The sequence below is a fragment of the Balaenoptera musculus genome, chromosome X (assembly GCF_009873245.2).
Source record: "Balaenoptera musculus isolate JJ_BM4_2016_0621 chromosome X, mBalMus1.pri.v3, whole genome shotgun sequence".
Lineage (NCBI taxonomy): Eukaryota > Metazoa > Chordata > Mammalia > Artiodactyla > Balaenopteridae > Balaenoptera > Balaenoptera musculus.
This window is the reverse complement of record NC_045806.1, coordinates 17,604,153-17,618,988: the sequence shown is the minus strand read 5'-3', so window position 1 is coordinate 17,618,988 and position 14,836 is coordinate 17,604,153. Positions and strand designations below refer to the sequence as shown.

General features: G+C 40.6%; 1 protein-coding gene across 4 annotated transcripts in view; it reads right to left on the bottom strand.

The window, feature by feature from the left end:
* Positions 1 to 8,715, bottom strand: part of CNKSR2 (connector enhancer of kinase suppressor of Ras 2) — a 259,346-nt gene extending 250,631 nt beyond the window's left edge. For 2 of the 4 annotated variants that reach the window (XM_036840306.1, XM_036840307.1), the window contains exon 1: positions 8,141 to 8,715. In XM_036840306.1, coding sequence (XP_036696201.1) covers positions 8,141 to 8,204 — 64 coding nt within the window. In that variant the 5' untranslated portion in view covers positions 8,205 to 8,715. The remainder of the gene's footprint in view (positions 1 to 8,140) is intronic. The other 2 variants (XM_036840308.1, XM_036840309.1) reach the window with 1 other exon arrangement.
* Between the last annotated feature and the right edge of the window lie 6,121 nt (positions 8,716 to 14,836).

Here is a 14,836-nt window from a genome sequence, read left to right as displayed (position 1 = left end):
CTGTGGCAAGCTAGAATACATTAATGCCATTGTGAGTTTTGGTTTATTTAACAAATCTTGGTTTTTAAAACAATTTTATGTTGTGACAAAATATTCAATAGATGAACACAGAAAACTAAAACAGCAGTTATTGTACTTTAGTAAAATTTAAAATTCAATAAATTTATGCAAATACCCACAACCCTTTCTTTCCTGAAATTGCAAGAATAAGATTAAGATAATGAAAACTTCTATTAGAATTAATGATTGTAATTTAAATTGAAATTGAACAAGAAATTAAATACATCTTTCAAGTTAAAAAAAATTCTAGCATGTTTAATGGTTATTTGTAATTCAAACCAGGGCACAATTGCAATCCACTGATTTGCAGTACTAGCTAGAACATTTAAGCCTGAAGGTGTTGTTTTATTAAGAGTTAACAGACAGGCAAAGTTATGTTAAAGTCTTAAAAATTTCACTTATTCTGATTTATGTTTTAACAATTCTAAATTTAGGGGGAGGGGCACACTTTATTAGAAAAATCTCTATAACATGCCTACTAGTGATTATCCAGTAGCATGTAATTCACAAAAAATCCACATGAGGCACCTGTATTCAACAAGTTACGCTTTACAGTAACTCTCTACATAGGTTCTTAATGAGTGCTCTTCAAAAATTAGTCCAAATAAATTTATATTTGGCTTAAAAAATTAAAATTTATTTTTCAAAATCAGAGTGAGATGAAGTTATATAAGAAATGCTGAATTAAGATGCATCTTTAAATATCTTAATTTTATTCCTATTAATAAAAATGTAAATTCAACATTAAATATAATGAGAAGATAATGGTTCTCATTAAGCTAACGGGCTTTTTTTTTTCATTTTATCCTCTATATTAACAAATAAAGGGCATTTTCTTCTCACAACAGAAAAATACATTTTAATTTCTTATATGAACTTTATTTTCTTTACTTTTTTAAGAGGAAAAATGTAAGGCCTTTTTTTCAATTTCATTCTACCATGCATTCCAAAATATATGGTGTTCTTTTAAAAACACCAAAATGAAGCAACAATTAGAAAATTTGTATGAAAGAAAATACTTAAGAAAAGGGGTATGTTTTAATTTTTTAAGTAGAAGTTTGCCTATTGTGTTGGCCTATGAAATGACATCAGCAAATAATATTTATAGCATAAACACAGAAATGTTACAGATTCACTGAAATTAACATTTCTTAACAAAATGAATCTACACCATGATTTAGATCATTGAATTGGCTAGACAGCAACACAACTATGAAAAACGGACAAAGCAACCCTACTTACACTGTATTCTGGCACACAGTATACAACTTGTCTCTGAAGTATCCATTAGGGCATTTCATTATAAGGGACTTTACGTGCATCGTCATTTAGGAAAGCAGATTTGTCGACAGACCAGTAATCTGTGAATAAATTTATTTATTCCTTTACTCAACAAATATTTCCTAAGTGCCTACTTTTCACCAGATACTTTCTTATGCACTGTTATGCAAAAAGATGGGTTCCCTGCCCTCATCAAATAATCATACAAATCAAGGTAAAAAATAAAACTGGCAAATGGAACAAAGAAGATATACACGGTACCAAGAGAGTGCATAACTGAGGATTTGATGTGATTTGGGGATTCAGGAAGGCTTTTCTGAGGCAGAGGAGGGAAGGCTTGAGATCTGAAGGATGAGCAGGATTTAACTGGGTGAAGAAAAAGTGCAAAGTCTCAAGGGCTGGGTAAACAGGACTGAAAGAAGGCCCGAGTAGCTAGTGCTAGCAATGAGGTTTACCTCACAGGCAACAGCCAAACCTTCCAGGGTCTTATAGGCCATTTTAAGGACTTTATCCTAAAAACAGTGAGAAACCATTAAATTTTTTAAGCTGATGGGGAGGACAGGATTAGATGGGAATCATTCTCAAGAAGTTCATCCTGACCACAGGTTTATGGATCAAACAAAGTAAGATGCTGTAATTATCATGACCTTGACTGAAAAGATAATATTTTATCCTTTGCAAGAGGAGAAAAAGAGGAAGCAGAGTACATACATTTTACCTTTTCTAAACCCAACCACCACTTCTTAAACTTTTCCACTGATGTATCCATAATTGCTGAACAGAGTGTACTCATAACCCTGGGAGGTCTGGGAAATGCAGCTTTAAACAGCCTGCTGCAAGCCTAAAATTCCTGTTAAGCCTCTGGTCTCATCTTTAAAATCATGCCAATTTTGCTTTCTATACCATGAATATAATATCTATGTTTATTTTAATATAAAAATAATACTTTAAAATAGTTAGCAAAAATCAACTTTTTGGCTTTTGATCATTTGGTTTTCACAACCAGAGAAATGTACCATTTTGGGTAGCACAGGCCTATGCTATGCATGAAAACTGAATTCACTCACTGAATGCTATTCAAAACAATGAGCCTATTCTTCAGCCAGACACTAATCCATGACAAACTCATAAACATAAAGCTTTAGACTCCATTTTGTTTTTCAAATTACTTACCCTCCCTTTCCCCCACCTTTAAATTAGTACTGATGATCCATCCTTCTAGGACTCTTTAGAGAAGCTAATGCTTCATCTTTCACAATAAGCCTTGTGTGTGAGGGAAGTCATATAGAAAGCTAAAAGTCATTAAGAAAATGTTAGGTTCTAATCTGAGGTCACTCTGCTATGAATGAAAATGATAATTTATCATTGCTTTAAGAACAACATCAACATTTAAAAGCCAATCTGCATTCTTCATGTAAGAATTTGGATCAGTAACATTCTAAATATCCAACAACATAATGTTAATGATGTAATTAATCTTCAAAATAACTCATTTTAACATTATTTCCAAATTATTCCTGAGAAACAGAAATGGGCTTATTTTTGGCAGCCAAAGTTTTATAATGTGGTATTTATTTAAACTCAGGACATGATGAGACTTTTATTGTCTTTGTGAAATGCAGATTTGTTCTTGTACTTTGTGCCACCTACTCATGCTCCTCCCTCACTTTCCTTGTACTGCCCACCTTTCTCTTTCAACCAGACAAACGTAGACTCAACTCCTCTGGTTAATCGCCCCATCTCAACTCTGGAGTCTCTTGCTCTGCTTCTACATTTAGAATACATCCCTCTTAGAATATACCTTAAATAAATAAACTGCTTAAACAGTTGCTCAAACCTTCCCCATGGATTCCTTCCTGACTTACTAAAATCATCATCTTCTCTTTCCATTGGTGCTTGTATACATATGCAAACTCTTAAAATTTACCAAATGTACTAGTTGGTACCTGTCTCTGTCTTGGCATAGGTTTGCCAATGTCACTGCCATCCCTTAGAGACTAATTTCTCCAAAGCAGGGAATTATTTAAATTCATCCATCAAAGCACCTTCCATGCTGAAGTACTAAGTAAATATCTAAGAACTAGAAAACATCTACATAAATATACTCTTTTTTTTCCTACTATGCACTACATCATGCGTGTTACCTTAAGGAGCAAATGTTAATGACACTACAAACAAAACGTTTCTTGTGAACTAAACTCTACATATCAAAAAGGTAAATTTCCTCTTTGTATAAAATGACAAGAATTCCTGTTCCAAAAATGTCAAATCCAAAGCAGGTGATTGTTGGTTACTATCTAGTCACGCTGCAATTGAGAAAAAAAACTAATTTTTCAAAAAGAGGTAATAGCACCAATTTAAACATTTAGCATATATTTTTTTCCCTTACGGTGTATACTTCTCAAGTTCCTGCCACAAAATTATTTCTGATCTCTCTCTCAAAACAGTTTAACTCGAAATGTTGACATTTTCCTTCACCTGATTAAGATAAATTTCAACTTCAGCTCTGGGTCCTATGAGGGGGAAAAAAATTACTAAAGGGCATCGTACCTGTCAAAACTGCTTTCCGTTATCGGACGCATTTTCCTTTAGAGCATGTAAACTTTTATACTAAATAGACCTTATTTCATCACTGCATTTTCCTCTTTTTAGGGTTGCATGCAAAACGTTGGCTTTATCTTTGTTTTTTAATACCTAAAATAATGTATTTCATTTTCTGTCCTCAAGAAGGCTGAGTCATCAGGACAGAAATTAGAAGTCAGTGAATGCTTCTTAAAGAAAATGGTTTATAGTAAACAGGAAAGACCAGAGCAGTTAATTGTGGGATGGTTTCAGAGGCTATCTTAAAAATTTCGATGATTTTAGGAATCATAATAACATAAGAGTGCATGGAGCTAAGTCACAGAGACCATAAGAGAAGATCAGCAAAGCGGGGCCTGTCAGTTGACTCTGAAAACAATAATCCATTTTATTTGATCCAGAAAGGGATTAAAGATCACTGGAAAAAATGTCAGAAAGGGAGCTGGCCCCGGAAAATAACTTTATCTTAGACATCTGGATATTTTGAAAGAATTTCAAAAGGCAGAAAAGGTGTGAGAAAAAAACTGGAATTATTGGGTGTGACAAGGACAAGGAAAATTAATGATAAAATTAATAATAGGGGCCCAAACGTGTTCAAAGGTTTTTGTTATATTTCAGAAGGCAAAAAAAGTAGACTCAAGCAACTGCAGATTATGAAATATTTCCAGGCCCTGCAAGTGAACAGACAGGAGTTGAGAAATAATGTATTTTAGAGTAACAGACTGAGCAAAAATTAGAAACAGTTATTGGCCTACTTTTCTACCTATAGCTTTTCCTAATAACTGCTTTGCTTTTATTCACTGTAAAAAGGTTTATGTTTTAAAATTTTGTCAAAACTACAGGAGGACTGAATGCAATTTCCAACTGAAAACGGTTAGTTTCAAGCACTAAATGATGAGTATTTGATTTTCTCAAAAAATATTTTTATAAAATTAAGTTTTTAAACTAATTTTGAAGGCTATGAGACATTTCCAAATAGCCTGAAGCACTATCAGGATAATGTGGGATATAAATGCTTATTCTACTGATTCATGAGTAGTTCATATATTTACTGGAACTAACATTGACACTGTGTCACATCAAATTTTTACTGTCAGGAGAAAATTCAATGAGTATTGTATTTCACAAATAGTGGAGTTGGGGGTGAGCAAAAAAAAAAAAAAGGAAGTATTTCCTCATAGCGTTTTTTTAATAATAATTAACATAAATTTAATACTTATGTGTCCCTCAAATATATTTTAATAAAAAGTAATAAATTAAAGTGAATTGCAGTGTATATATGGTCCTTCATAATTAATCTTGAATATATTCTACCAAAGCTTAATAATCTTGCCAGCCAGGTGGTTTTCCCTTCATTTCCCTCTCTGCTGACTGAGTTTCTATAGCACTTCAATAAACTGTCTGGAAGCATTAAACATATGGCCATGCTATTCTTATATGCTTAATGGTTCCTTTTCTGTTTAGTGAAGAAAAAAATACCCTAGAAAGAGCATAAAGCATATACCTTACTAAAGAGAGTTATAACTATCTACCATTGTGACTAGGTGAAAGCATATGCCATATATATGCTTTAAATGTTAAGGATGATGAAACTGTCACATTAGAAGCATGTTTTAAAGAACTCCCACAATGCTGCAGTTGTTCAAAAGTCCTGTTCATCCTTTGGTACTGCCTTTACAACACTATACATTATACAACACTAAATGAGGTTTGGTCATTCCAAAGCTACAGCCTAAATTAATGACTTTTAAACATTAGTGCATCTGAAAAAAGGGTGAAAAGTATTTTTTAAATGTATTTTGTAAAGTTTATTTGGGGAAAAGGGTGGGGGGGGATTAATTAAGCTAATAGTGTAAGTTACCTTAATTAAGTTAATTAATTTGAGGAAATGTTTGTTTCATCTTAGTATTTTTTTTAAACCTTATTTTCTGATAATATCTCAAATCAAATTTATATGAAGATTACGGAAATTTCAGCAGTAAGCAGTTTGGGACTTGAAGTATACAGATAATGACATGAGTTATTCTCTTCCAGTCTAATGTATACAGAGATACACAAATTCTGTCTTTTCAAATAGCTCTAAGATGCATCACCAACAGGTATGAAAATAAGTTATTCAACTTAAATATAACAATCACTTAAAATCACAGCTAATGATGTTAGCCCAACTCCAAAGAAGCTGCATTTTAGGCTGGAGAGATTTTTAAAGGACTAGTGTACTGAGAAACTAAAAATGTGTGTCAGAATATGTACATCATATGTTCTACGTGCTTCAGTGGACCTAAAGTGTAGAGAGTGGGGAAAGTGCAAGAATGTACTGGGAGGGTGGGAGGTGAAGAAGATGGAGTATGCAGCACTCACTACAAGCATCATGGGAATTTGTGAGAGGTAGTCTCTGAAGGTAATCTGACTCCCATGGAGCCAAGATAGCTTTTCTTTGAGTATTTCAGTAACAAGACTCAAACTGAAGTACTCTTTTAGGCAAATTCAAAGAAAGGGTTTTAATTAAGCATTCTTGCTTTCCGCATGTGCTCTGGCTCTTTCTTCCATGACTGAGAAACAGAGAAGACAGATGTTTGTCTGCATCTGACAATCCGAAGGGGGGAAAAATTGGTGGGAATCTAGGAGAGCGGAATTTCAATAGCAATATGAAAACAGAAGAAGGAACAGAAAAAAAAAAATGAGCCACTGCAGGACTTTGTCTTAGTCATGGCACCCATGGCACCTTAGCACAATGCACCGCACACAGGGGGGCAGTCGATAAATAATGAATTCGATTTAATTCAGTACACTCTCATTTGTACTGCGCTTTGCAGTTACAAAGCACTTTCCACATATTAGAAAAGAAAAACGAAATAAATGAAGAATAAAGGGGCAAGTAAGGGAATAAAAGGAAAGCAAATGGATAAAGGAAAATCCACAAGACAAGCAAGAGGCTGAAAAGGCTCGGGGGAAAAAGAAAAAAAAAATTGAGTTTCCCTCTGTCGTTCTCCATCACTTCCAATCACCCTACTTTCATTCTAAAGTACCTGGAGCTTAGAAAGTCTGACTGCTAAGCAAGCCGTAAGAAGGGGCTCCCTCATCTTTGGAACGGCATTTGCAAATGATAAGCCTTTGGTCCCTGACTAATCTACCCAGAGTTTGTGCCTAGGAATAACCACGAGCAAAACTCTTAACTCTCCCAAGTGTGGCGAGCAATCCTTTTTTGTCCATCCCCTCCATCCCGTCAGCATTCCCCAAATCTTAGGAATCTTGGGGATGGGAGGGGGCGCAGTGGTCGTGAGGAGAGCGTCCTCTAACTCAGACAACAGACAACAGAGGGAGATAGTGAGGCAGGAAAGCCCAGGGACAGAGAAAAAGCCCACGTTTGAGATTAAGAGGGCGAATGTCTTTAAGTATGGTTATTAGAAATTGCCCATGGGAAAAAAGGGGAGAGTCTTCAAGATGGAATAAATGAGGGGGCACTTGAATGTGCATCACCTTACACCTGGGGTCGAGCCCCCAGTAAAAAGCCTTAAGATTCAAAGTCTCAAGCGGCCAGAAGAGGAGGAGGCAAAGGACGCGGAGGGATGCACAGGAGGGAGCCACAGATACCAGCGCAGATGCTGTCCCGGGGGAAGCATGTTTTCCTCTCCCCCAAAGCAGCGCATCCCCCGAGCATCCTCAGCCCAACCTGGGGAAGAGGGGGAGCTCCCCGGATCCAAACCCCGGCGGCCGCGTCCTGACACCATTATGTGGGCTTAAAAGTTGCAGGGAGAGTTGGCGCAAGAAAAGGCACTTGGCAGGGGCGGCCGCCAAGGGGGCGTCAGGATTCCCAGGAACAAAGGGGCCGGGGAACGGGCGACCGTCCCTGGGGGCTCCTCCCTGGGGAGAGAAAGCAGGGTCGACACGTCCTCCCTGGGGGCACCAAGGGGAGCTAGGAGCCGGAAAGACTGACAGGGATTCCACCGTCCGGCTCCCAGCCTCCCATCGGGTCGCCCCGGCCACCCCCGCGCTCTCCGCGCCCCTCTCGGGCTGGGAAGCCACTGGCTGGAGACAATAGGAGACCGGGATCCCGAGCCCCAGTCAGCCCTGGAGGTCCCCCGCCGCCCTCGGCGCCCCACGATCAGCCGGCTTGCAGCCCCGATGGCGGGCTCGGCCGCGGCGGGCGCCCCTTCCCTCCCGCGCGCCGGGACCCCGAGCCCCAGGGCCGCCTCGCCCTCCGCACAGCGGGCATTACCTTTCATCCAGTCCACTACTTGACTCGGAGACCATTTGCTCACCGGTTCCATGATCAGAGCCATGAGCACAGGGTCGGTTCCGCGCGCGGCGCGGAGCTCGGAGCTCAGACACAAAACGAACTCAGCAGCCCGAGCCGCCCTCAGGTGGGGTCCCTCGCTGGCCGCTGCCTCGTTGGGCGGGCGGCGTGGAGAAGGCGGCTTTTGTGTGTCGAGTCTCGCGGCTGCAGCGGTGGGAGCGGCGACGGGGAGGGAAAGGCGCCGGGGTCGCGGCTCCGCGCCGGGTCTGCTCGCTCCCCGCTGAGGCGGCGGCTGCTGCCGTGGCTCCGCAACTCCGCTCGGGTCTCCGTCCCTCGGGGCTTCAGTTCATGGCTTGCACTGCCGAGGGTCGCAGCGCTAAGGGAAGGAGCTGCCGCCACACGCCCGCAGCCAACTTGCCCGTTCGCCTCGTGCGCGAGAGTGAACCCCCGGCACGACCAGCAGCCCGGCGGAAATGACGAGGGGCCTCCTGCCACCCAAAATATCTCTCCGCAGCCCTCGGGTGCGGGGCGCGCGCACCACGAGCCCCCCGCCCGCTCGTTGCCGCGCGGTCCCGCCCCCGGGGCCGACGGCAGCCGCGCCAGGCGCGTGCGCGTGCGCGCGCCGGCACGAGGCCCGATCCCGGGGTCTGCCTGTCAGTCAGGCAGGTGCGGGCGGCTCGTAGCGTCGCGTTCCCGCCCCGCGGGCCGCCCCGGGACGGAGGCGGGCGAGGAGCGCGTGCGCGGCGGCGGCGGCCGCGGCGGCGGCGCGGGTTCCAGCCTCGGGTCGGTCGGTCAGCCAGTCAGTCAGTCAGTCAGGTGCCGGCGGCGGGAGCGCGGCTCCGAAGGGCCTCTGAGCGGACGTGGCGGCGGCGGGACGGGCTGCCCACCAGTTGAGCGCCGACTGCTGAGGCGGCTGAGGAGGTACCTGCGGCCCCGCCGCCGAGGGGTGGGGGACGCCGCTGAGTGCGGGGGTTACAGCGGGAGCCCGGGCTTTCCTCGCGCCCGCCCTCCACGCTGCTGAGTGGGTTCCCGAGGTGATTCCCGAGGCCCGCGCACGCCCGCGGAGACGGAGGCGTGGAATGCCGCGGACGGGGACCGGGCTCCGCCAGCCAGAAACGCAGCGATGACGAGGCAGGAGGGCCGGTGCTGTCGGACCGCCCCCGGTGCTGCACCGGCCCTGGGAAGTCAGGCGCGGAGCCTGGAGCCTTCGAGCGCCGGCCGCGGCGATTCCGAGGGAGGTTCGGCCCCACGTGCCTTTTGAAGGGCTTGGTGTCGGGTTTTCGGCCAACTCTTCCGACGCTCAGAGCACCCAGTGCCCATTTTAGAGGATGTCCTTTTGTTTTCAGATATTCTTGTATAAGAACTGAAGGGTAACACTGGGCTTGAAAATGAGTGACAAAGTGTAAACAACATGGTTCTTCAAAACTCCTGTTCTTCCGAAATCTTACACAGGCTCCTGTGCAGTCTTTAGTAAAACAGACAGTTTGCCTAATGAGGCTCGATTTAAACGACAAATAATTCATCCTAGAATGTTTGGACGCAAAGTCTCTGCCACCGTTGTAGATGTTTTCTCTTTGTCATTCTTAAATAGTTCCACTGAGTAAAAGAGAAACTCATTTTATTTCTATAACCATTGCAATAATGGCAATAGGATTTGCCAGTTCTTGCAGTAACCCATTTTCTCTAGTTCAATTGCATGGGATGCAGAACTGCCACTTTTCTCAACTAACATGAGTTGACATCACCCCCACCTGCCCCCGCCCCCCCCACAAAAAGCTGAAACCACAGTAAAAATATTTTTGATCTTTTCAGGCTAGTGATACACAACAAGTAAAACTTAAGATGGCCTGTCTGTAGGCTTGTTGTTTATTTTACTAATAATACAAACTTAAAAGTATATGAGAGATTTTGGAAAGAAATGTAGAAGATTATCTAGACAAGTCTACACTCAGACGGTACAGGTATAGCACTTTCCTTTCATAATCCAGACCGTGGTTGTGATTTACAGTTTTTTTTTTGGCTGACCAGGTGTGAAAGGTATTGTATCTTGGAGTGCCTACATTCCAGTGTTCTCGGAACATTGCATCAATATTTCTAGAAAAGATCAATTCCAGCATCAGTACTTTATGGAGTAGCTTTATGTTCAGAAACGTAATGGAATGGATGCATTGTGAATCATTAGAGGTTACAGTCACAGGGAGATGTTAAAAGTAATTTGATCAAAATAATACTGCTAATAATAACAATGAACACTTATTGAGCACTGTGCTAAGTACTTTACATATATTTTATCCTCAAAACAGCTCTATCATTAGCCACGTTTTACAGATGAGAAACTCTTGGCTATCACATTCACTTCCTATCCCCAGAGCCTATTACACATAGTTCAATAAATGTTGAATAAGTTAATGAATAAAGCTTAAAGAGGTTAAGTAATTTGAGGTCATGACGCATGATTGTAGTACCAAGTTAAGGTGATTCCAGAATATGACTTTTAAAACTAGTAAAACGGTTTGTATCAGTGTCCCAAAATGAACAGTACTTTGGAAGGGGAAGGTCTATTGAAAGTTAACTGAATATGTCTCATCAGAAAGTTAACTACAAAGGAGGATAAGAGTCACCATGAGTGTGCCTGTGCGGTACCAACTGTGAGAATATAGGAAGTGAAGAAATTTGGCTGAAACACCAAACAGTATATCCTGACTGTGCTTGTATGACAAGCAACCAGACTACGTCATATTGCAAGCAAGCTTAAAGTGACATATTGTTTGCATAATGAATGGAGTATCAAAACAAATGCCAAACACCAGGATGTGGTAAAAATAAAAGATACGTATTTCATGAAAGACCAGTACCAAAGAAGATGGAAAAAACAGTCCTAGAGAAAGAGGATTTTGAGAATTACGTCACAGAATTAAGTTGTACATGTTCTCCTCCTATATATGTTACAGTAAGGAACTTATTTAATATAATCACCTGAGATAACTATTAGAAAAGTAATTGTAAAAACTAGGAATGACTGAGCCAAAATGTGAGTGTGGGGTTATACTATCTAATAGCGTTCACCAAGGCCTGAGGTATTTTTCCCAAGTCCTCCTCCCTGAGGTTTCCCCTACAAAACATACAAAACATCAAAAATTTGCCTTAGATTTTGACAGTATAATAGGCATTAATTATTTCACTTAGTTTGTTAAGAACACAACTGACTTCACTCAGTCTTGATTTGGGGAGAAGAAAAATAAAATGATTAAATCGTCTTTGCCTTCACTCTTTTATTCTTAACTGCAAATGACTCAGCTAAATCGTTCCTGCATTTTTCTTTCCACAACTTTTCAAATAAACTGGCTTTTATATTTTTTTGCCTATTATTCACAATGTTAATGTCTTGACCCATTTTTGTTAGTATAACGTTATTACATACAAACTTCAACCTCTTAGTTTTGCCTTCTCTTAATGAACAAATCTCAAAGATTAGGGGAAAAGGTATGTTATCATAAACTACATATCAAAACAGTGCACTAAATGATATGTGACACATACTTCAACAGTCTAGATATAAAAGCCAAACTGATTCTTTGGAAGCAGACTTGGATTCTTTTTGGAAGCAGGCAAAGGAGAAATATTAAACTGATTAATTGGAGACATAGAACTTGTGAGATGTTTGCAACCATATCAAAATAAACCACTTTAACGAGCCACAACTACTGAGCCTGCATGCCAAAACTACTGAAGCCCACGTGCCTAGAGCCCGTGCTCCGCAGCAAGAGAAGCCACCACAATGAGAAGCCCGCATACTGCAAAGAAGAGTAGCCCCCGCTCGCCGCAACTAGAGAAAGCCTGCCCGCAGCAACGAAGACCCAATGCAGCCAATAAATAAATTAATTAATTAATTAATTTAAAAAAATAAACCACTTTAAATCATCGTTTAACCCAATTGTTATAGTTTTGTCTTTTTTGTCTTTTAGACCTTCTAGAGTTCAATAAAAAATTAAAATCTCTTGACCAAAATATTTTCAGTTAAGATTTTGTAGTATATGTAATGAGTCTAAGTACTTCAGATATGAAATTTACAAAGGTTCTCTGACTAGAATCTAGGTGCTCAATGGCTCTGACTCTTAGGGATGAGGGCAGATGGGGAAGGAGCCTAAAGCCTTTGTCTCTTTGGGGCCAAAGACAGGAGTAAATAATGTGAATGTTTCTTCTGGAGCTGCAAGTTAAAGATTTCTAACCTAGGTTATTTTTATAGGGGCCTTAATCTTCACTTCCTATTTCTTCTGCTAAGAAGCTTGCTCTGCATCAGACCTCAGACTTGCCAGGCAAGACATATTTTAATGTTTTTTAGTTATTTAACATTTAGACAAAATGTCTTGCAGAGCCCTTTCTGGTGATTGTCCCAGTTTGCTTAGATTGTGTTTTTGCTATAGCTCTCTGTTTAATGTTTAGATTTCTTGCTTTTTTAATGATTAATATATTATCAGAAATTTTTTTCTCTCTTTTATCTTTCATTTTTGAATGATTAGTGAGAAGTGACAACACAGAACAGCTGTGTGGGTCGTCCCTGTCCTAAAAGATAGGAAGGGATGGGAGCCCTCTTTTTTCCACTTAGTTTTGCCCAAACCTTTCCTATAATTCTAAAAGCAGGTGTTCTGTGCTGGCCCAGTTGTATACCTTGATCAGAAAAATGAGCTAGGCAATTCTGATAAGATTAGTAGTGATTAAACAAGATACAAGTTATTCTCAGGAACAGTATATAAAACTTGCTCCAGAGAAAGTTAAGCAAAATTTCTGGAACAATGTTTTTATTTTCTTGTAGTATAATTCAACTAATACCTATGAGTAAAGAGCTAAAGCCTCTGATAGCAATCTGTCTATGCCTCCAATAGTCAGAGAAGGAAGTAGGAAGAGATCTTTAACCGTAAATGGGCCTTCAAGTGTGCTTCTCTGGGCCAAACCTCCCTTTAGATTATCAGGGAGAAGCACCCTGAGACTATAATTAAATTAGTAGAATCCTTTCTTTGCTGTTCTGCCTCAAGGGTAAACTGTATTAAATCAAGCCATGTCCTTTCCAGACCAAGATTCACAACAGTCATCTCTGAGTGAAGAAAAATTGGCTGGAGTTGAAGTTATCCCAATAGGGTTTTTTGTAGGGCTCTTTCCAGGTATTCCCTGCTGTTAGATTTTTATTAATCACAATCTAATAAAAATCCCAGAGCCCACCTAAGATTAGGAAACCTAGTTTTCTTAACTAGCCCTAGCCCACCAGGGAAGTTTCTGGTGCACTTAGCAGCCCTTAATGAAAAGCATATAAACTTATTGTTAAATAAACATTTTTTGAACACTGCCAATGTGGTGGCCCAAGTTGTATACTTTAATCAGAAAAATGAGCTTGATTTTGTGAATGCAAAGGTGACCAAGATGCTCATAGACTGGTAGGGGAAACAGAAACATTCACAATTAATTTAATAGGATAATGTGATAAGTGCAATGATAGATGTGCCCTGTACTATGCACAGAAGGGTACCTAACAACGGGGAGGAAGACTATATGTGTGAGCAATTATAGAGCACTATGTAGAGGTGCCTGGATGGCTGGAGTTGAAAAGCAAAGCAAGAGGTAACGGGAGATGAGGTGGGAGGGGTGGGCAATAGCCAGATCAGGGGGAAAAATTCAAACTAAAAGGTAACCTAAAAAGATAGAGCCATATAAGGATTTTAAGCAATAAAGTGACTTGGTCATATTTATATATTTATGTTGTATATTGACTGACAGCCATGGAGAGCACAGATTTGAGAGGGACAGGATGGAGGGAGAAGTCAGTTTGAAGGATGTAGCAATAGACCAATGAAGAGATGTCTTGGGTCAGAAATAGATGAGTGGAGGTGAGGATGGAGAGAAGGGGATGAATTTAATAAATATTCAGGAGAACTTGGTGGTTGATTGGATATGAAAGGTTAGGAAAAGAGCAATATCAAGAATGATTTGCATGATTCTAGCTTTGGTGAATGGGTAAATTATTTCTCCATCTAAAATAAAAAATAAAAGTGGATTTGGAAGAGGGAAGTGATCTGAGATATTCTGTTGTGGACACTCTAAACATGAGATACCCATGGGACAGCTGAGAAGGGTTTTCCAGTAGGCAGTTTCTGCATTCACATATAAGGGCTGAAGATATAGACTTGAAAGTCACTACTAAAACAAGAATATGAATGAGGACCAGGAGAGTGTGAGATGCCCATGGAGGAAGCCCACAGAAGAGAAAGAGAAAAAAATTATAAGGAGAACCAAGAGAATGCAGTGTCATGGAAACCCAATGAAAAAAGAGTTTCAGATAGAAAAGAGTGCAAAATTGTGTGAAATGCAAAAACGATGTTCCAGTAAGAACTGAGAAGAAAAATCTGGTGTTTCTGTCAGTTTAGATATCCTTCGTGGCCTTATTGATACCTGTGGAAGAACCAGATGTCAAAATGGGAAGGCTTGGTATATACGCCATCAACTTTTTCACAAGTTGGTTTTTCTTCTTCCTCATAACCCACCTAGGTGTATATCTTATTCAGATGGCTCCATGATGAATGGTAACAATTCTTCAGTTTACCACTACCACTTGCAATACTATTTTCTGATGAAATCCCAGGAGCTATTGATGATCCCTACTCTTATCTGATTATACTTTCACCACTT